General features: G+C 44.5%; 1 protein-coding gene across 2 annotated transcripts in view; it reads right to left on the bottom strand.

Moving 5' to 3' along the window:
• Nucleotides 1–23,625, bottom strand: part of LOC141076136 (inactive dipeptidyl peptidase 10-like) — a 491,503-nt gene that overhangs the window by 325,247 nt on the left and 142,631 nt on the right. For both annotated transcript variants that reach the window (XR_012227421.1, XM_073563456.1), the window contains exons 2-3: nt 17,349–17,463; nt 16,127–16,222 (exon numbers count right to left, since the gene is read on the bottom strand). Coding sequence is in view for 1 of the 2 variants with exons in the window: in XM_073563456.1 (XP_073419557.1) it covers nt 16,127–16,222; nt 17,349–17,463 (211 nt within the window). In the remaining variant the exon portion in view is untranslated. The remainder of the gene's footprint in view (nt 1–16,126; nt 16,223–17,348; nt 17,464–23,625) is intronic.

Below are 23,625 nucleotides of genomic sequence, written 5' to 3'. Positions count from 1 at the left end.
ATCTGACAGGGTCTCCGGACAACAGTGGCAGAGGTTCTTCCTTGGCGATCCTGTGAGGAAGCCGAACCAGCAGTGTGTGAGCTGGAGGAAGAGGGCCCAACACGAACTGAAGAGGTGGTAGGTGGTGCTGTACGTTGGCCTACGTCTTCAGGGTGTCTCTGCAACTCCAACTCGTGCTTGGTGCGCACATGTTTCCACATATTTGTGGTATTGAGGTTGCTGACATTTCTCCCTCTTTTGACTCTCTGATGACACAGCTTGCATTTGACAAAGCAAATGTCATCTGCAACTGTGTCAAAAAAGGACCACGCACTGCAACTCTTGTGAGCGCCCGGTTTGCCTTTGGAAGGAGGAATGCTCCTAACGGGTGCTGAAGTGGAGGGTACAGGCAACCAAGTCTTCCCCCTCCCTCTGCCTCCTGTTTTGGCCGGTAGGGGAATCTCTTCCTCCGAGCTGCTCCCACCACCTTCCTGTTGCTCACGCCATGATGGGTCAAGGACCTCATCATCTTCCCTCCCCTCTTCAAACAGCTGCTTCTCCGGGGTTGTCTCGCCAGCACCGTACGCACCAGAAAGTGGCAACTGAGTCTCGTCATCATCTGATGCGTACTGAGGTGTGCTGACCATAGGCACTGGCCCACTCGCCTCTTCAGATTCAGAGGGACAAAGAAGTTGCGCATCACTGCATACTCCCTCTTCTTCACATTCAGGAATGCTGCTTGGCTGGCCCCCTCTTTCCAAGCCAACAGATTCCGAGAACAGAAGTAGAGACTGTGATGGCTCCTGTCCATGTCTCTCTGACTGCCTGGGCACTTTGGCAGGTGGTGAAGAGACAGATGGTTGCTCTTCGGTGCTCTGACCCTGAGAGGATGCGGAAGTAATTGAAGTCGATGCGTTAGCTGCCATCCATCCGACAACGGCTTCAATTTGTTCCTCCCGCAGCAGTGGGGTACGTTGAGGTCCTACAAAGCTGCGCATAAAGGACTGTTGCCTGCTAAAACTGGGGGATGCTGATCCACTGGTGCCCGCAGCAGGCCCAGAATCCCCACGTCCTCTACCTGTAGAATCCCCACGTCCTCTCCCTGCAGAATCCCCACGTCCTCTCCCTGCTGAAACTCCACGCCCACGCCCACGCCCCCGCGCCTTACTCCCTGCCTTCTTCATCTTGCAAGACTGCTTAAGATAGGCAAAAAAGTACAAAGGGGGGCCTTAGTGTGCTTATTCCTGAACAGCTGGTTACAGGTACAAGAAACACTAATTTTATGAAGTGTGTGTGTGTGGACTAGACTTTAATAGGAGCTGATGTGGCCTACACAAGTTCAAAATGTAGTGTTTGGTGAACTTTTTATGTGGTTTCTTTGTTTGAAAGAAACTCAAAGTATGAGAACAAAGAATTGAAACTGATAGTATCACCAACTTTTTGGAGCTATTACAATGCAGGCAGGTAACCTACAATGCAAAAGATGAGGCTCCAAAAAAATTGGGTAATACTAATCTGGCTGCGCCGGCAGGGCACAAGCCAGAAAAAAAGGCTCCTCTATCTACTCCTATATAGTGTTTGCAACCAACCAATGTTGATGGATACGGATGGATGCACACTAATAGGAGAAGAAAAAATGAGCTGCACTCAGAGACAAATATGTGTGAGGCAGTGACGCACGTTGAGCGTCCTACAACCAGACGTAGCTGCAGGACACTCTACTCAGCGTGAGCTGCACACACACACAGTCAGAGACCTCTCAGACAGCCGTCAACAGTGCAGCTAAGTGGGCACTGGCACTGACAGGCTGCAGAAAGGCTCCGCTGTGTACTCCTATATAGTGTTTGCAACCACCGTAGATGGAGACGGATGGATGCACACTAATAGAAGAAAAAATGAGCTGCACTCAAATAAAAATATGTGTGAGGCAGTGACGCACGCTGAGCGTCCTACAGCCAGACGTAGCTGCAGGACACACTACTCAGCGTGAGCTGCACTCACACACAGTCAGAGACCTCTCAGACAGCCGTGAACAGTGCAGCAAAGTGGACACTAGCACTGAAAGGCTGCAGAAAGGCTCCGCTGTCTACTACTAGTGTTTGCAACCAACGTATATGGATACGGATGGAAGCACACTAGATTGAAATTATTTAAAAAATGCAGCTCAAAAAATAAAAGATGTATGAGGCAGCAGTGATCACACTGGGTGGCCTACAGCCTGACGTGGCTGCAGGACCCACTCCACAGCGTGAGCTGCACTCACACAGCCCTTGCAGACAGCTGTGAACACTGCTGCTAGGGCAAAGAAGGCTACAGTGGTGGTTTATGTAGCCTGGGTAAAGCACTAGATGTTTGGTGGAATCGCTATTTCTAACTGTCCCTCACAGTCTTCTACAGCAGCCTGTCCCTAACTGAATTCACAGCAGAGTGACCAGAAATGGCGGCTGCGGTGGCTTTTATAGTGCATCATGACATCATTTCGGCAGCCAATCACAGCCATGCCAATAGTTAACATGCCTACATGCCTAACAGGATGTGCCCACACTTCGGAGGATTCCCATTGGCTTAATCAAAGCAAGCAGGCTCATAGCATGATGGGAACTTCCTATTCCGATTCCGATCCCGGAATCCGATATGAAAAAAGTATCGGAATTAAGTATCGGAATTCCGATACCGCTAATATCGGCCGATACCCGATACTTGCGGTATCGGAATGCTCAACACTAACAGTGACACCATCTGCGGCAAGATGATGCTGCAGGTCTTTAGAGGTGGTCTGTGGATTGTCCTTGACTGTTCTCACCATTCTTCTTCTCTGCCTTTCTGATATTTTTCTTGGCCTGCCACTTCTGGGCTTAACAAGAACTGTACCTGTGTTCTTCCATTTCCTTACTATGTTCCTCACAGTGGAAACTGACAGGTTAAATCTCTGAGACAACTTTTTGTATCCTTCCCCTGAAAAGCTATGTTGAATAATCTTTATTTTCAGATAATTTGAGCGTTGTTTTGAGGAGCCCATGATGCCACTCTTCATAGGAGAATCAAATAGGAGAACTACTTGCAAGTGGCCACCTTAAATACCTTTTCTCATGATTTGATTCACCTGGCTATGAAGTTCAAAGCTCAATGAGGTTGCAAAACCAATTTAGTGCTTCAGGAAGTCAGTAAAAAGTAGTTAGGAGTGTTCAAATCAAGAAAATGATAAGAGTGCCCATACTTTTGCACCGGTCAAATTTTGTTTAAATGCAGATTGCACATTTTCTGTTAGTACAATAAACCTCATTTGAATCCAGAAATATAACTGAGTCCATCAGGTATTAGATATATGAAACTGAAATAGCTGTTGCAAAAACCAAAATTGTTATAAAGAAGAAAGGTTAACATTAATAGGGGTGCCCAAACTTTAACATATGACTGTACATGCTTTCCAGTCTTCGTAAGGTGCACCCCATCTCTAGCAAGTAGTCCATCGTATAAGTAATTCACTCCGTGATCCAGAAATCCAAATCTTTGCTGACGGCACCATCGACGTATCCAGTTGTTCACCTGCAGAATCTTATTCCACCTCCTTGTTCCATGGCCATCCACTGGGAGGATGGAAGAGAAGACCACCTGCGCTCCTAGTTCTTTCACTTTCTTGCCTAAGTTTTCAAAGTCTCTGCAGATAGTTTCCAGGTCATTTCTTGCGGTGTCATTTGTCCCCACATGTAGTAGCAGGAATGGGTAGTCATCTGTAGGTCTGAAGAGTCCTGATATCCTGTCAGACACATCTTTAATTTTTGCACCTGGAAGACAGCACATTTCTCTTGAAGTTATATCCGGTCTGCAGATAACGGCCTCTGTTCCTCTCAACAGGGAATCCCCCATGACCACCACTCTCCGTTTCTTCTTCACAACATTTTTCTTTCTCCATCCAGGAGGACTCTGAAGGCGTACAAGGTTGCTGTTTGTTGGCAAAGTCTTATCCTGATGTATTTCTTCAACGGTGAAGGGGAAAATGAACTCACAACAGTACTTTCCCCTTGAGGAGGGGTCACCGGACCCTCATCCACGCCACCAGGTTGATCAGGGTGAGCCCGATGAAAGGCACGCACCAATCTTTTGGCATGAATATCAGAGGCAGAGACCCAGGCATTATCCTCCTGACCATAACCCTTCCACTTAACCACATACTGGAGTCTCCGTCTAGCCAGACGGGAATCCAGTATCTTCTCTACCTCATATTCCATGTTACCTTCAACCAATACAGATAAATTAAAGAGCCGACCCTTGGGAAATTTACACCCCGGGCTCAGTTCAATTGCACAGTCATAACTCCTATGAGGAGGCAAAGACGCAGACTCATTCTCACTAAATACATCATAAAAATCCGCCAAATATTCAGGAACATCATGCGACTGAGGTGAGGTGGAAAAAACCGGAGCCTCACTAAGGGCACACCGACAACCCCAACTCACCACAGACACAGATTTCCAATCCAAAACTGGTTTATGAATTTTCAACCAGGGAAACCCCAGAACAATGGTATCATGCAAATTATGCAACACCAAAAATCTGAAATTTTCTTGATGGTCTGGGGCGACCCGCATTACCACCTGGGTCCAAAACTGAGGTTTATTTTTCGCCAAAGGAGTAGCATCAATCCCCCTCAAAGGGATAGGCGTCCGCAGAGGTGTCATCGGAAATCCACAATATTTAGCAAAATCCAAGCCCATTAGGTTCAGGGCTGCTCCCGAATCCACAAAAGCCTTGGCGGAAAATGTGGACAGGGAGCAGATCAGAGTAATTGCCAGAAGAAACTTAGGTTGAACACCACCCACAGAAAACGTGTGTGCAAAACGTTTCTCGTTTAGGACAGACAGAAATAATATGCGAGGCATCTCCACAAAAAAAATCCCACCATAGTATCTTTTACGGCTTCTGACAAACCCTTCCGAAAGAGAGCTGCTAAGGCATTATCATTCCAGGTAGTAAGGACCGCCCACTTTTGGAATTTTTGACAGTATAATTCTGCCGAATCTCGACCCTGGCTCAATGCCAACAGGGTCTTTTCAGCCTGATCAATAGCATTAGGTTAGTCATACAACAACCCCAAGGCTTGAAAAAATGCATTCACATTAGTCAGAATAGGATCATCTGGTTTCAAAGAAAACGCCCAATCCTGGGGATCGCCACACAGCAAAGAGATGATTTAACCTGCTGCGCGGAGCTCCCTGACGAGTTAGGCTTCAAGGCAAAAAATAATTTACAATTATTTTTGAAATTCAAAAATTTAGACCGATCACCAAAAAACACATCAGGAGTAGGGATCTTTGGTTCAGCAGCATGTGAATGAGCAAGGTAGGCGGAAATTTCCCGCACTTCCGCAGCGAGCTGCTCCACACGATCAGACAATTGCTTTATCTCTATTGAGAGAAAAAAAATTCCCCCTACGGCCTCAGATATATATACTGGAAAAAATATACACACTTTTTTTACAATTCTTTCCTGCTATTGAGTACCCTAGGATCTGCGGTATGGCTGGTGATTCTGTTATGAATGAGTCACCGTAGGAGGCAAAAACAGAAGTACTAGCTAAGTCCAGAAAACCAGAGAAGTTGGCAGCTATTGGATTACAGACCCCTGAACCTATCAACAACAACTAGCAGTAGCCGTGGGGGGTTCCTACGGTGCCCTAGACCCCTCGATCACAGCCGGAGAACTACATAGCCTAAAGACAGAAAGGGAAATCTGAACTGCCCCAGAGCAGACCCCAAAGCAATAGGCAGCTCCCAACATATAATGACAGTGAAGCAAGATGAAAAAACTCTCACACAGATAGAAAGATAGGCTGAGCAAACGATGGGGCCCAAGCTAACTACAGAGGACAGGATAGAAAAGCTGCTGTCTGTAATCCGCCAAAAACCCTATCAAAACAAGAGCCAACAGCTGATAGGGAAAAAAGCCCTGAAGACGCTAGGCTTCAAAAAGACTATATCAGTACTCAGGTATTTTCTGAAGACAGAGCAAAAAGGAATTCAGCACGCCCCAGCAGGGAATGGCAGAAATCCAGAAAAACAAGGAAAAACAAAACCAAAACACAAATGCAAAAAAGAGAGCAGAAAACTTAGCTTTTGGGGAGCAGGAATCAGACTGGTCTCCTAGAATCCCCCAGAGAGATCACCAGCAAGGCAGAAGGGCGTCGGCTGCCTTATATCCAGTCAGCAATTCCCGTCACCCAGTCATCATCATCCTGCCCAGATGCTTGGTAATCAGCCTCACTACCTGCCTTCACCAGAAGAGGGAGTTCATCAGACCTCAATGGTGAAGGGGAAAATGAACTCACAATAGAGTACATACTCACCAATACTTGTCACTTTGATCCCCGAAGCCAGTGTCATCTGTGGAAAAATATGAAAATAACAAGCAACCTATATACTCCCTGATCCGCAGAAATCCACGAGTGTCCCATGCCAATTTTCCGTGGAGAACAGCAGCATCAGCTGATGCGACCGCTCTCTTCGGGGCTCCAGAAATACAATGACGGGAGGTAGGTATCCTTCCACACTGTAAAAAAATAGTCCCTAGTCTCATTTTTGGCATTGCTGTGTGAGAAAGTTCCCACGCAGCTTTTGCCATAAAGTGAGACCAGGGACTATTTTTTTACAGTGGCGGAGGAATACAGTGCGGAAGGATACCTACCTCCCGTCATTGTATTCCTGGAGCCCCGTAGAGAGCGGTCACATCAGCTGATGCTGCTGTTCTCCACGGGAAATCGGCGTGGGACACTCGTGTATTTCTGCGGATCAGGGAGTATATTGCTTGTTCGTTATTTTCATATTTTTCCACAGATGACACTGGCTTCGGGGATCAAAGTGACAAGTATTGGTGAGTATGTACTCTATATTATATGTATTGTATGTCTATATGTATGTATTGTATGAATGTATGAATGTATTGTATGTAGTATGTATGTTGTATGTATGTTGTATGTCTGTAGCATGTGGTATGTATGTAGTATGTACTATGTATGTATGTATGTATGTTGTATGAATGTAGTATGTATGTATTGTATGAATGTATGAATGCATTGTATGTAGTATGTATGTAGTATGTCTGTAGCATGTTGTATGTATGATGTATGTATGTAGTATGTAGTATGTAGGTATGTTGTATGAATGTAGTATATATGTGGTATGTATGTACTATGTAGTATGTTGTATGAATGTAGTATGTATGTAGTATGTATGTATGTTGTATGAATGTTGTATGTATGTAGTATGTATGTAGTATGTATGTTGTATGAATGTTGTATATATGAAGTATGTATGTAGTATGTATGTACGTATGTTGTATGAATGTAGTATACAGTGGGGCAAAAAAGTATTTAGTCAGTCAGCAATAGTGCAAGTTCCACCACTTAAAAAGATGAGAGGCGTCTGTAATTTACATCATAGGTAGACCTCAACTATGGGAGACAAACTGAGAAAAAAAAATCCAGAAAATCACATTGTCTGTTTTTTTTTCATTTTATTTGCATATTATGGTGGAAAATAAGTATTTGGTCAGAAACAAGCAATCAAGATTTCTGGCTCTCACAGACCTGTAACTTCTTCTTTAAGAGTCTCCTCTTTCCTCCACTCATTACCTGTAGTAATGGCACCTGTTTAAACTTGTTATCAGTATAAAAAGACACCTGTGCACACCCTCAAACAGTCTGACTCCAAACTCCACTATGGTGAAGACCAAAGAGCAGTCAAAGGACACCAGAAACAAAATTGTAGCCCTGCACCAGGCTGGGAAGACTGAATCTGCAATAGCCAACCAGCTTGGAGTGAAGAAATCAACTGTGGGAGCAATAATTAGAAAATGGAAGACATACAAGACCACTGATAATCTCCCTCGATCTGGTGCTCCGCGCAAAATCCCACCCCGTGGGGTCAGAATGATCACAAGAACGGTGAGCAAAAATCCCAGAACCACGCGGGGGGACCTAGTGAATGAACTGCAGAGAGCTGGGACCAATGTAACAAGGCCTACCATAAGTAACACACTACGCCACCATGGACTCAGATCCTGCAGTGCCAGACGTGTCCCACTGCTTAAGCCTGTACATGTCCGGGCCCGTATGAAGTTTGCTAGAGAGCATTTGGATGATCCAGAGGAGTTTTGGGAGAATGTCCTATGGTCTGATGAAACCAAACTGGAACTGTTTGGTAGAAACACAACTTGTCGTGTTTGGAGGAAAAAGAATACTGAGTTGCATCCATCAAACACCATACCTACTGTAAAGCATGGTGGTGGAAACATCATGCTTTGGGGCTGTTTCTCTGCAAAGGGGCCAGGACGACTGATCCGGGTACATGAAAGAATGAATGGGGCCATGTATCGTGAGATTTTGAGTGCAAACCTCCTTCCATCAGCAAGGGCATTGAAGATGAAACATGGCTGGGTCTTTCAACATGACAATGATCCAAAGCACACCGCCAGGGCAACGAAGGAGTGGCTTCGTAAGAAGCATTTCAAGGTCCTGGAGTGGCCTAGCCAATCTCCAGATCTCAACCCTATAGAAAACCTTTGGAGGGAGTTGAAAGTCCGTGTTGCCAAGCGAAAAGCCAAAAACATCACTGCTCTAGAGGAGATCTGCATGGAGGAATGGGCCAACATACCAACAACAGTGTGTGGCAACCTTGTGAAGACTTACAGAAAACGTTTGACCTCTGTCATTGCCAACAAAGGATATATCACAAAGTATTGAGATGAAATTTTGTTTCTGACCAAATACTTATTTTCCACCATAATATGCAAATAAAATGTAAAAAAAACAGACAATGTGATTTTCTGGATTTTTTTTTCTCAGTTTGTCTCCCATAGATGAGGTCTACCTATGATGTAAGTTACAGACGCCTCTCATCTTTTTAAGTGGTGGAACTTGCACTATTGCTGACTGACTAAATACTTTTTTGCCCCACTGTATATGTAGTATGTATGTAGTATGTATGTATGTTGTATGAATGTTGTATGTATGTATGTTGTATGAATGTAGTATATATGTAGTATGTATGTAGTATGTATGTATGTTGTATGAATGTAGTATATATGTAGTATGTATGTAGTATGTATGTATGTTGTATGAATGTAGTATATATGTAGTATGTATGTAGTATGTATGAATGTAATATGTATGCAGTATGTATGAATGTTGTATATATGTAGTATGTATGTATGTATGTAGTATGTATGTATGTTGTATGAATGTAGTATATATACATGTAGTATACATGTAGTATATCTCCTCTTCCCACAATCGCATACAAGATTTCTCTCGCGCATCACCCCTACTCTGGAACTCTCTACCACAACATATCAGACTCTCACCTACCATCGAAACCTTCAAAAAGAGCCTGAAGACCCACCTCTTCCGACAAGCCTATAACCTGCAGTAACCACCGATCGACCAAACCGCTGCACGACCAGCTCTACCCTCGCCTACTGTATTATCACCCATCCCTTGAAGATTGTGAGCCCTCGCGGGCAGGGTCCTCTCTCCTCCTGTACCAGTTATGACTTGTATTGTTTAAGATTATTGTACTTGTTTTTATGTATACCCCCTCACATGTAAAGCGCCATGGAATAAATGGCGCTATAACAATAAATAATAATAATAATAATAATAATAATAATAATAATAATAATATGTAGTATGTATGTAGTATGTCGTATGCTTGTATGTGACGATGCCTGCACACACACAAGACCCCCGGCAGGCCCGCACAGACCCCCGGCAGCCGGCACAGGCACCCGGCACAGGCTCCCGGCAGGCCCATACAGACCCCCAGCTGTCGGCACAGACCGCGCATCATGATGTGCACAGACCGCGCATCATGATGACATCATTTCAGCAGCCAATCACAGCCACAACAGTGGCTCATTGCATTATGGGGACTTCCGATTCCGGTATCTGATATTGAAAAAATATCGGTACTCGGTATCGGAATTCCGATACAGCGAATATCGGCCGATACCCGATATTTGCAGTATCGGAATGCTCAACACTATCCTTTACACATCATTTTAAAACAAAAGATTCTTCAAAAGACACATATATCTAATATATAAAGCTCAAGTGTGTGTATGTCTGTACAGGAAAGATGTATATCTTTGTACCGTGTTAGCCAGTAGATAGAAAAATATTCAGGATTGAGAGTCCTCAGTAGTTGATACCTTTTAATGGCTAACTGAAAAGATGGTAACACATTGCAAGCTTTCGAGACTACTCAGGTCTCTTCATCAGGCTAGACTAATACAAAATCTGAAGTCACATATTTATGCACAATACAGCCTAGAAAAAATGCAATAGAAAAGACAAGTGACGTGAAGCAACACTATCAATATGGGAGAGGGAGAAACATAAATATAAACATTGGACCAGTTCATAGATAAGGAGTCCGGATGTTTTATGGTCCTCTGATTGGGGTCTAGTTCTGTGTTGTGATGCCCCCACAAGGTTTTAAAAGGAAATTCCTTAATTGATGTAAAAAGACATAAATCCATGCGACACATTCATTCCAGCACTGAGAGTGTCAAAGTTCGTCATAAATTTGTACTCCCAAACTCGTCTCTCTCTCTGAGAATTGAAGTTACCTTTCAATACCAGTAATTTCATATCCACGTTGCTGTGATCAGGGATACAGAAATGTTTTGCCACAGGTAGATCCATTCTTTTTTCTCTTATTGTGTGACGATGAGCATTCATCCTTGTTCTAAGCTTTTGCCCTGTCTCCCCCACATACAGACCCCCAGTTGGACATTTAGTACAAATAGCTAGGTACACCACATTAGATGTAATGCAGGTGAAAGTACCTGGGATCTTGTAGTCCTGATGTGAGTTGGGGATCTTTATCTTGTCCGTGGTCATTATAAATGGACAGGTTTTACATTTTTTCTGGTTGCAAGGAAAGGTTTCTGCAGCTGTTGGAGAGGACACGGAGCTTCTGACAATAATGCTTCTTAAATTTGGGGGCTGCCTAAAACAGCAGTGGGGGGTCTGGAAAAATGGATTTTAATCGGGCATCTTTTTGTAGTAAAGGTTGTAATTTCCGTGCAGCTCCCCTTAGCACTTCCAGATTTGGATTCTAGGTGACTACTAGAGGCACTCGTTTATTTTCTTCTTTAGCTTTGTAATGTAGCAGGTGATTCCTTGACAATCTGGTGGCTCTTGTAATTTGGTTTTCAATTGTTCTTGGATGGTAACCATGATTCAAAAAAAAAAAAAAAAAAGAAAAAAGAGAAGCCAGCGTTGCCAAGGTCAGAACGCATAACATAAAGTGCATTTGCACATAACATCTAACTGTATTCAAAATGAGGTATTTAGGAAAAAAATTGATCAATTAAATTGAGCCACCCCGCCGCGCCAAGGCAATCTCATGTGGGGGGTCCTACTCTACGTTTTTAATAAACACTGTGCCATTACGGCCTCCTAGATACATTAAAAGCAAGACCACTTTAAGTGCAATCCGTACCTGAGCATTTCTGGATCGCTCCCATGATGCCAGAAAAGGCAAGTGCGGATGAAGGCCAACCAGGTCTGAATACAGACGTGTCAGGTTTTAGCCTCCACACATTGCCTGACCAGCAAGCATAGATGAAGGGCAATGCAGGTTCAGATACAGGTGCACAATTAAATAAAGCTTGGGGCAGGGTGGGGCTGCTGTGTATGTGTGCACAGCAGCCTAGATCCATCACAGTGAACACAGAAAAAATGGCGAACACAACCCAGCGCGCACGGCAACAGTGGTGGTCAACCACATACCAATGTACAAAAAAAAAATAAAAAAAATAAAAAAAAAAAAAGAGCAGCCATTTTGAATACAGTTAGATGTTATGTGCAAATGCACTTTATGTTATGCGTTCTGACCTTGGCAACGCTGGCTTCTCTTTTCTTTTTTTGTACATTGGTATGTGGCTGACCACCACTGTTGCCGTGCGCGCTGGGTTGTGTTCGCCATTTTTTCTATGTTCACTGTGATGGATCTAGGCTGCTGTGCACACATACACAGCAGCCCCACCCTGCCCCAAGCTTTATTTAATTGTGCACCTGTATCTGAACCTGCATTGCCCTTCATCTATGCTTGCTGGTCAGGCAATGTGTGGAGGCTAAAACCTGACACGTCTGTATTCAGACCTGGTTGGCCTTCATCCGCACTTGCCTTTTCTGGCATCATGGGAGCAATCCAGAAATGCTCAGGTACGGATTGCATTTAAAGTGGTCTTGCTTTTAATGTATCTAGGAGGCCGTAATGGCACAGTGTTTATTAAAAACGTAGAGTAGGACCCCCCACATGAGATTGCCTTGGCGCGGCGGGGTGGCTCAATTGAATTGATCAATTTTTTTGCTAAATATCTCATTTTGAATACAGTTAGATGTTATGTGCAAATGCACTTTATGTTATGCGTTCTGACCTTGGCAACGCTGGCTTCTCTTTTCTTTTTTTGTACATTGGTATGTGGCTGACCACCACTGTTGCCGTGCGCGCTGGGTTGTGTTCGCCATTTTTTCTGTGTTCACTGTGATGGATCTAGGCTGCTGTGCACACATACACAGCAGCCCCACCCTGCCCCAAGCTTTATTTAATTGTGCACCTGTATCTGAACCTGCATTGCCCTTCATCTATGCTTGCTGGTCAGGCAATGTGTGGAGGCTAAAACCTGACACGTCTGTATTCAGACCTGGTTGGCCTTCATCCGCACTTGCCTTTTCTGGCATCATGGGAGCAATCCAGAAATGCTCAGGTACGGATTGTATTTAAAGTGGTCTTGCTTTTAATGTATCTAGGAGGCCGTAATGGCACAGTGTTTATTAAAAACGTAGAGTAGGACCCCCCACATGAGATTGCCTTGGCGCGGCGGGGTGGCTCAATTGAATTGATCAATTTTTTTGCTAAATATCTCATTTTGAATACAGTTAGATGTTATGTGCAAATGCACTTTATGTTATGCGTTCTGACCTTGGCAACGCTGGCTTCTCTTTTCTTCTTTTCATGATTCAAAAAGGTCTTTTTGAGGCGACCAAGGTGTTTGTCTCTATCCATGGGGTTGGAACATATACGATTGTATCTGATGGCTTGGCTATAGATAATAGAGTTCTTTATGTCTTTTGGATGGAAACTGTCCCATTTAAGGTATGTTGGACGGTCGAATGGCTTCTGATACAGGGATGTCTCTATTTCATTGTTTTTTAGCTTAATGATGGTGTCCAAAAAATTAATCTCAGTACTGGAGTAGTTGAGTGTTAAATTGATGGTGGGATGAAATTGATTAAACTGTTCGTGAAACGTCTTTAGCTGTTGCTCAGACTCCGTCCATATGATTAAAATATCATCAATGAAGCAGTAGTAGGCCAGGGGCCTGATGGGGCATGAGGACAAAAAGTCGTTTTCAAGCTTAGCCATGAAAAGATTTGCATACTGTGGAGCCATTTTACTTCCCATAGCTGTGCCAGTCTCCTGTAGATAGATCCTGTTGTCTGTATGTATGTATGTGTGTATTGGCATCCGCACTGTCGCAGCTACAGCCACAAAATTTGGCACAGTCTCACGTCTGGACCCCGAGAGTGTCCTAGGCTATGTTGTGAGGCGAAATTTTAACCCCGCGCATTCCAATTCACCAAACAATTTTGCCCCTATCTACATAATGGGGAAAAAGTGTGTGTATATCAAGCCACGCCCCTCATTATGATGTCATAATGGTTGCCATGGTGACGCTGATGTCATCATAGGTTGCAAGCCCCGCCACTCATTACGATGTCATAATGGTTGACTATGGGATGGAGGATGTGTGATGGGTATATGGGCACTGGACTATGGGATGGAGGATGTGTATGACAGGTATATGGGCACGGGACTATGGGATGGCGGATATGTATGATGGGTATATGGGCACGGGACTATGGGATGGAGGATATGTATGATGGGTATATGGGCATGGGACTATGAGATGAAGGATGTGTGAAGGGTATATGGGCACTCGACTATGGGATGGAGGATGTGTATGACAGGTATATGGGCACGGGACTATGGGATGGAGGATATGTATGATGGGTATATGGGCATGGGACTATGAGATGAAGGATGTGTGATGGGTATATGGGCACTCGACTATGGGATGGCGAATATGTATGATTGGTATATGGGCATGGGACTATGGGATGGAGGATGTGTGATTGGTATTTGGGCATGGGACTATGGGATGGAGCATGTGTGATGGGTATATGGGCACTCGACTATGAGATGGAGGATATGTATGATGGGTATATGGGCACGGGCCTATGGGATCGTGGATATGTATGATGGGTATATGGGCACGGGACTATGGGATGGAGGATAACTATAATTTGCTATAACTAACCACAGTTAGTTACTATGCCCGGACAGCGCCGGGCTATTCAGCTAGTATGATATATATAATATTATCCTTGACATTGATATCTCTTTCAAACCACATATCCAAGCCCTTTCCACTTCCTGCCGACTTCAACTCAAAAACATTTCACGGATCCATACATTCCTCAACCAAGAATCTGCAAAAACCCTAGTCCATGCCCTCATCATCTCCCACCTTGTCTACTGCAACCTCCTGCTCTGTGGCCTCCCCCCCAACACTCTCGCACCCCTCCAGTCTATTCTAAACTCTGCTGCCCGACTAATCAACCTGCCTCCCCTTTATTCCCCGGCCTCTCCCCTCTGTCAATCCCTGCCCTGGCTCTCCATTACCCAAAGACTCCAGTTCAAAACCCTAACCATGACATACAAAGCCATCCACAACCTGAGTCCTCCATACATCTGTGACCTCGTCTCCCAGTACTTACCTGCACGCAACCTCCGATTCTCATAAGATCTCCTTCTCTACTACCCTCTTATCGCCTTTTCCCATAATTGCATACAAGATTTCTCCTGCGCATTCCCCCTACCCTGGAACGCTACCACAACATATCAGACTCTCGCCTACCGTGGAAACCTTCAAAAAGAACCTGAAGACCTACCTCTTCCGACAAGCCTACAACCTGCAGTAACTACCGATCCACCAATCTGCTGCATCACGAGCTCTACCCTAGCCTAATGTTTCCTCACCCATCCCTTGTAGATTGTGAGCCCTCGCGGGCAGGGTCCTCTCTCCTCCTGTACCAGTCGTGACTTGTATTGTTTTAGGAGCATGTCAGAGCCAAAGCAGAGTCGGGTACCAGGGTGTCCAAATACAAAGGGAAACACTGAGTCGGGGCAGGAATAGAGGAATGAACAGACATGGGCACAGTCAGCAAAACACAGCAGGACAAATCAGGGTATAACGAGAGTCAGCTACTCACGTCGAAGGCAGAAAATATAACTGACACTGCCTGCAGGATGCAGCACTGAGATATAGCCGACCTGACACCAGAAAGAGGCAGAGAAAAGTTAACCCCTGACATGACCAGACCAGGGAAAACCCGGTCTGGATTATGATAGCTCTCCTGTGACTTCTGTCCTACCCGCTCCTGAGCTCTGCTCTCCTGTGCCTTCTGCCCCACCCCCTCCTGAGCTCTGCTCTCCTGTGACTTCTGCCCCACCCCCTCCTGAACTCTGCTCTCCTGTGACTTCTGCCCTGCCCACTCCTGAGCTCTGCTCTCCTGTGACTTCTTCTCCACCCACTCCTGAGCTCTGCTCTTCTGTGACTTCTGCCCCGCCCCTCATGAGCTCTGTTCTCCTGTGACTTCCACTGCACGCCCTCTCTTGAACCAACACTAGAGGCTGCTCTGATCACTGAGACAGGAGGATGCAATGTCCGGCAGTGTTCTCAAGTCTGCAGCCAGGTGCCTCTCCCCACAGTGAGGGAAAGGTAACAACAGGCTGGGATTAGGGCAGTGGGGCGGCAGCGGTCAGTGCACATACAGAGTAACTTTCACCTGACTCGGTGTCACTCCCACTGCAGTCTGTCAGGAGAGCCAGGGCTCCGGGGAAAATGTTCAGGGCAGGAGCCCCCGATGTTAGATGCTAGCGACGTGCCTGATGTAGAGTTTAGTAATTTTATAAAATACTTTGCGATATTGCTGTTTTCTAAACTTTTCATGTCAAATTAGACTGTGGAATATTTTATAATATCATTCACCTTTAAAGGACATGTTAGGTGCACTTACCACTTGCCCAGAAAATGTTTGGCACATGGACCTGGTAGTCTGGATTCTCCAGATCCGACAATGTGAGGTATAACTTCTCAGGCTGTCTTGGAATATCTGTACATGAAAGCAGTTATCATATCACAAGGTATGAACTAGAAATTAAGTATATTCAGCTCATTCTGACATTTCAAATTTGTAGACACTAAGAAAATATTCTGTAAATTAGAATCTACCTGCTAACATCCAGGACATGAAATTATCTGCTCTATTAATTGTAGAGTAATAAAACTACAATACATTGAAATTGCAACACAAAGAATGAAATGTCATGGATTTATGTAAATCGCAGGATGAATAGACATGATAATGATGATAATGATATGCAAATGATAAAATGTAACCAAAATTTTCAAAATAACTTGATTAATTGAATATGAATTATGAGTCACCATGCACAGAAATACATGCGCTTACACAGACTTGTCTCCCATCTAGACAGGGATGTCATTGGTCGACAATTGCAAAGAGAGCTGCCAGCAGAGGATCTTGATAATGTACGAGCCTAAGATCATTCTGCATGGTAAAACATCCCTCAGACAACCAATAATAGCCTCACTGATGGCAGCCAAGGCGAGTAAGTATGTGTATTACAGTGTGTGGTGCACATACTCAACAATAAATAAATAAAAATGTTTTGACTTTTTCTTTTTTTGTTCTTATAATTTACATATCATTAACATGTCTATCCCTCCTGTGTTTTCCATAATTACACAACTTTTCTTTCTTGTTGTTGCGATTTCAATGTTGAGTAATGTAGTTTAAGTAAATTTAAATAATCATTAAAATAACATGAAGGAGAAATACTAATAGAAGTCCCATGCAAATGTATGCTAGATAAGCGGATAAGTGGTATAAGTGTTGCAAAAAAGTGTGTGTTGGCAGGGGAGCACTCATTTCTGATCGGCCTGTCTGAACAGTTTGGCAATCACCCCAATCGCCCAATGAACGAGCAAATTTATTGTTTGTTGGAACAAATTAATGTAATCTTGCATAGAAATCATTATTCTCATCAGCACATCGTCTCGATACATAGCAGATTGGCCCTTGATAAAGGGCCACGACTGGGATCTGTAAATTCAATTAGATATTACAACTTCCTGCTTCCAAAAAGGGCAAAAATTCAAAAAAGAAAACAAGTTTTACTCCTTATAGTGTAATCTTGAGGTCTGTCACTCCTTACCTGGAGAAAGCAGGAATATCGCTAACAGGACAATCGACATTACCACAGCGATCACCAACACTGCCAGGCCAATTCCACGCCAATTACGGGGTGGCGCTCCAAAGGATCCCATGTCCTGATGAAAAAAAACACAACAAAGATGCATTCAAAACTTCAAAAAGAAAAGGAAAAAAATCATTGTCTGTTCTTTCTATAAATTTCAAAGAGAATCTGCTCTCTCCTTGGTGGAGTTATCAGAGAATGGTCTGGGTGCACCTCTTAGATCCAGCAGAGTAATAAGGACATCCGACTTGGAGAAATAGACAAATATCTGGTGGGTATTGGCTCCCTGTACTTTACTGTTGGACAACCCCTGATTAATTAATTCAGGACCCTATAGAAAATTTAAAAAAAAGTAAACTCACCTCCTGCAGTGATGCCGTTCAGGCGATGTCAGCACTACCGTTCCCAGCCGGTGACGTGACAAAGTTGTGTCACATGACCGCTGCAGAAAATTAGTAGCAGCTGATTGGCTGCAGTGGAAGTCCACTCTGATGAAATAGTAAATGCTGCAGCCGGTCACCCACAGGGAACAGCAGCACCGACATTGCTGAAATGGTACAGCTGCAGGAGGTGAGTATACATTGTGTTTATTTTCTATGGGGCCCTGAACTGATTTATTAGGAGTTGTACATTAGGTAACCCCAGTGAGAGTACAAGGAGCACAACACACTCCACACATTTGTCTATGTCAGTCAAATCTGCCTAAAAGATAGCCACAAATTTGCTCATAAAGGTAACCTGACAAGAGATTCATGCTGCTTAAGCCAACTGCAGCCTGATTCACCTTCTGCATTATTGCAGCCATGTATGTCTTAGGCCTCTTTCACATGTCTGTGTTTGCAGTAAGTGTGGCATGTGTTTTTTTTTCACAGATGCCACGAGTACCCATTAAAACCTATGTTGTTGTGCACATGTCTGTTTTTTACCGGCAGCTCGGATGCAAGGCCAGTACAAGTCTATGGGTCCATGTAAAAGTACAGCACACTGATAGCATCCATATTTAACATTGCAAAGTATAGGAGAAGCTTCATTCTTTTTTATTCATACCGGAAAGACACGAATGACACCGGTACTATTATTTCCTTATGACCACGTTCACACCATCAGTATTTGGTCAGTATTTTACCTCAGTATTTTTAAGCCAAAACCAGGAGTGGGTGATAAATACAGAAGTGGTGACGTGTTTATACTTTTCCTCTGATTGTTCCACTCTTGGCTTTGGCTTACAAATAATGAGGTAAAATACTGAACAAATACTGAACGTGGCCTATTATGCTGATTGTGTAGGACCTTAGGCCGGAGAGACACTAGCGTATCACATCTGATGCAAGAGCATCGAATGCTTATGACACTTGGCTCCTGCTCTGCTGCGAGCGGTATCCAAGTGTCAGTGCTCCGATCCGCTCACATCATAAAGTCGGAGAACAGCTGCGGAGAAGACGGAGAAATTAATTTCTACATCTCCCAGTGCCAGTGACCGTGGGAATCACACTGCTCTCAGGTGATATCCGAGTGCAGTGCAATGTTTCACATGCACTCATAGACTTATATGGGTGCATGTGATCCGATTCACTGATGCAATCACAGAATGCTGAATCGGCATGAGAAAATAATGGTAGATGTGAGCTGCCCCATAGGTTAACATTGGGCCGAGTGCAATCCGATGTTTTATTGGACTGCACTCGTCCAATTGCATCGCAAGTGGGAGCAAGCCCTCACTTTAAAAATCTGAGACATACGGTACTTTGAAAAGTCGGCCATGGACAAATCCTAGCTTAGTCCTGTGAGAAATCAGTGGCCTGACTTTTTACCATATAGGTGATTTTCTGACAATCTCTACCTGCTTTGCCAGAGTCACAGAAATACTTTAATGAAAAAATATTTTTCAGGTGAATTCTCTTAAGTAAAAAAAATTTCAACTATTTCTGGACTGACCACTTTTTTGATCTATTTTGTTCCTAGGGGTTTTTAGAAAGCTCCTTTCCACAAGCTAAAATTCTCCCAAGGGCATATTCTTGTTTTGCAAAAGCATTCCATAAAAGTATAAATTGAACTGATGTTGATCTCCAAACTCAGACTATTATTTTCTGCTTAATTATCTTATGTGAATTCAGCAAAAACACCCAGTGTGGGCTTAGTCTCTGCGGTATCCTAATAACCAACCATGAGTCAGAATTTAAGTTATGGACTATTACCGGGGAATGATCAGATATTCCACTTGGCTCATACACAATTTTCTTAATATACTCCACAAAAAATTCATTATTAAGAATTAAATTGATTTTAGACATAATATTAAAATATGAGACCTGCGTTTTCCCAATTGTCAATCTCCATTACTCAATCCCCATATATCTATTCCATATTGTGATAAAATTTAAATAATGGTGATTAATGGTTCTGCTCCAAATCTGCCAGGCAGGGCTCAAATCCTATAAATTGTATTATTCATTACACAACTGAAATCATCATTCATTATAACTGGACGATGATTCCACTAGTCAGCAAATTTTAGTATGAGATTAAAACTGCAGAATATGATGAGGGTGGAAATTCCAAACAAATTGGTGTCCTTCTAATAACCCTTACAGAAATAAATACTGTATATGCTTTTAACATCAACAGAAGACTTTTTAAGCTTAAAATCAATAGCATTATGAATAAGCACACTTATTCCATGGGAGCAAATAGAGCATCACGAATGAAACTCTTAACAAGACCATCTTTTTCTTTTTTATAAAATGGATCCTCCAGATGGGACTCTATAAAACCTCTTGTCACGTTGCTGTCAGACTCGGGGACTGCTGTTCCTGCCTTGGCCACTAGGAGGCGCCGGACTGTCACGTCGCCGTCAGACTTGGGGACTGCTGTTCTGGCCTCGGCCACTGGGAGGCGCCGGACTGTCACGTTGCCGTCAGACTCAAGGACTGATGTTCCTGTTTCGGCCACTGGGAGGCGCTGTGGTTTGCCTGTGAGTGATGGTGGTGACAGAGAAGGGGCTCCTGTCACGTTGGCATCAGACTCGAGGACTGCTGTTCCAGTCTCGGCCACTGGGAGGTGCCGGACTGTCATGTCGCCGTCAGACTTGGGGACGGCTGTTCCTGCCTCGGCCACTGGGATTCGCTGTGGTTCGCCCGTCGTTGATGGTGGTGACAGAGAAGGGACTCCTGTGCAGATATCTGGTGGGGGCAGGCTCCGCTCCTCTGTAAGTCATGAAGGGGTTGGTGCATCGCCATCTGGCCTGGTTCTGGGAGCCGTCCAAATGAGCTCATCAGACTGTGAGCCTGTGAGGGATAGCCTGGTCCTTCAAATACTTTGGGGTCTGTCTTGCAGGCCGCCAGAAATAGTCTTGGTTTTCCCAGTGTACTAGTGTGTTATTTGTCATTGCCGACTCTGACCTTAGCCTGGATCTTGACTCTGCTACTGCCTGCCGATTTTGTACCTCTGTTGCCCTCCTGGTTCGAGACTCTGACCTTGGCCTGGATTTTGACTCTGCTACTGCCTGCTGATTTTGTACCTCTGTTGCCCTCCTGGTTTAAGACTCCGACCTTGGCCTGGATTTTGACTCTGCTACTGTCTGCCGATTTTGCACCCCTGCCGCCCACCTGGTTTAGACTTGGACTCCTGACTACTCCTTCGGTTCCGTTAATTTATCCCTTTCTGGCGACCGTCCTGCTCTGGTCCGCTGCTCTTATACAGACAGTTACCTCCTGGGCTCTGCTGTAATTCCAGATCCCTGTATAGGGGTAAAGGGTCTCGGGGTTGCTCGGGGTGCTGTCTCAATTGCAGTCCAGACTTGCACCGGACGGATGTCACACCACACACACACTTTTGATAGCTACTGTTCAATTGACAGCTATCTTCTTTTACCCCTCCATACGCAGGAGCACTTGGTTCCTGATCTCTCAGGAAGAGAGCCGCTGCCAGACATCTTTGGCAGCAGAATATCTCAGGGTGGAAAAATGGACTGACAGTTTGAAATCGAACACGTCAGATCCTTCTGTCCCCGTCATCATTTGTAGGGGACAGTTGGGAGGTCATTATACACATTAGATTGTGGGTTGACCTACCGGTATCGTTGCGTTGACTTAGACGTTGATCTAATGTGTATGGGAGCCTTTAGATATATATTAACTGGCAGGTGTCAGTTGAACATGCAGCATCTCTTCACCTTATCGTTCAGGGTTCTTACATTTCATGGAAGTACACTATTTACTGATGCTATTTATGACAAATAACAAAAAAACCGACTGGCTCTTCCAAATCAGAAAACCAGTGTGTGCAGGTGCGAACTAGTTTCACTCTGTAGTGCTAAAGAATGTAAATGCAGGGAAGGTGACCTGACGGGTGGACGTGTCAGTAGGGAGAAGGGATGGTTTGTGCACTGTAGTCGGATATTGGCAATGACAGAATGGAAACAGCTGGGGAAAATGGAATAGGAGTGCAGTACCTAAGTTTGACCACAAGATGGCAGGGGGGAGCGTGAGTACAGGACTTGACAGCAACTTATGGCTTTAGAAACCGCTTAGTCATGGGGGGCGGGGAGACAGGAACCCAGGAGGGGATTTTCCAAGGAGGGAGATAAATAGGACAGGAGAGGGTTCCAGAGGGTTCCAGTCCCGGGAGGAGCTCAGGAGGAGAAGCATCAGTAAGGAGAACGGACAACGGTGGAGAGCTCGACCAGGGGACTGATAGGAAGAGACAGTCGGGGGGGTGGCCCCGACTCGAAGAACCGCAGAACAGACGAGACCCCGGGGTACCAAATTGACGATGACCTCGGACTGGTGAAGCGCTGGCGGTAGATAGGCCTAGGGCAGCCCCAGCTAAAGAGCCGTGAGGAACGTCACTATGAAGAAGAGAGGTGCAGGTACCCGGGCCTGAATACGGAGAGTTGTGAAACTGCTGCGGTGTATTGCTGCGGTCGTCAGGAGGACGGCCAATAAACTCGGACCTGTTGTACCCAAAATCTGCCTCTGTCTCGTGTCTGTGTCGTCAGTTCGCGGTAAGCAGTGGACCACCCCCCAATCCAGGGCCATTACCACATAAACATGAAATATGAATAGCATTACTGCTCTAGATAATAAGAATAAATGGAGATAGCCCATAATTTGGCCCATTCATGCAAGGTTTGCTGGGAACCTACGTATCTAGTGTGAATACCTCTCTTATCTACAGCAGTAATGCTATTCAGATTTCATATTTGCATGCTTCAGCACTACAGAGTGCAACTTTATTTGTTTACTATATATAGAGATGGCTTCTCCTAGTGTGCACCTGTACACACTAGTTTTCTGATTTGGAAGTTCCAGACATCTTTTTGTTATTTGTATATTAGTTCTCTGACTAACCACTCCGCCTTCCAGCCTGTGGTGGTTTAAATTGCAGCAGGATCCGACCTACGCATAAATTCAGGCCTTAGCCTAAGAGAGGTATTCACACTAGATACATAGATTCCCAGCAAACCGGATATTGCCTTGTTTTTGGATGCTGGGCTTGTATGAAATGGCCAAATCATGCGCTAAGTATCACCATTTTTTTCTTATCTAGAGCAGTAATGTAATGTAATTTCATATATACATGCTTTAGCACTACAGAGTGCAACTTTATTTGTATGTTATTTATAACAATACACAATTTGAGTAAGTGAGAATATAATATGAAGGAATGAGAGAACAGACAAGCAAACAAAAAATGCCTAACTGGTAAGGTAACGTCACTCTCCTATCCCCTCTTTTCTTCTCTCCTGTTGAGTCACGTAGAGACTTTGGCTAAGTTCACACTTGTATATGGCTGGTCTGCGTATGGCTGTGTATGTCCTCCCTTACGCTCCACCTACTTCCGCATGCGTCCTGCATACCTATCTTTAACATTGCGTACGCAGGGACATGCAATGTATGTGGATGCAATTGCATGCAGTGTTTTGACGTGCCTGCAGAATGCACAGAAATGCAACATGTTGCGTTTCCGTGCGGTCACTGGGCATGTCAAAACACCACATGCGGACGCATGCGCATACAACGCATGTCCATGCATACCCAATGTTGAAGATAGGTACGCAGGACGCTTGCGGAAGTAGGCGGAGCTTAAGGGAGGACGTAAGCAGCCATGCCCAGGCCAGCCATACGCAAGTGTGAACTTAGCCTTACTCATGAAGTCCTCTTACACAACAGCCACTCCCCCAATGCCTCCCTCTGTGCAATTATTCATTTTATCTCTGTTGCCAATAGCTCCGCCA

The sequence above is a fragment of the Dendrobates tinctorius genome, unplaced genomic scaffold (assembly GCF_039654945.1).
Source record: "Dendrobates tinctorius isolate UK_male_01 unplaced genomic scaffold, ASM3965494v1 ptg000388l, whole genome shotgun sequence".
Classification (NCBI taxonomy): Eukaryota; Metazoa; Chordata; class Amphibia; order Anura; family Dendrobatidae; genus Dendrobates; species Dendrobates tinctorius.
Note: the sequence above shows the minus strand (reverse complement) of the source record. Positions and strands in the feature narration are given on the sequence as shown.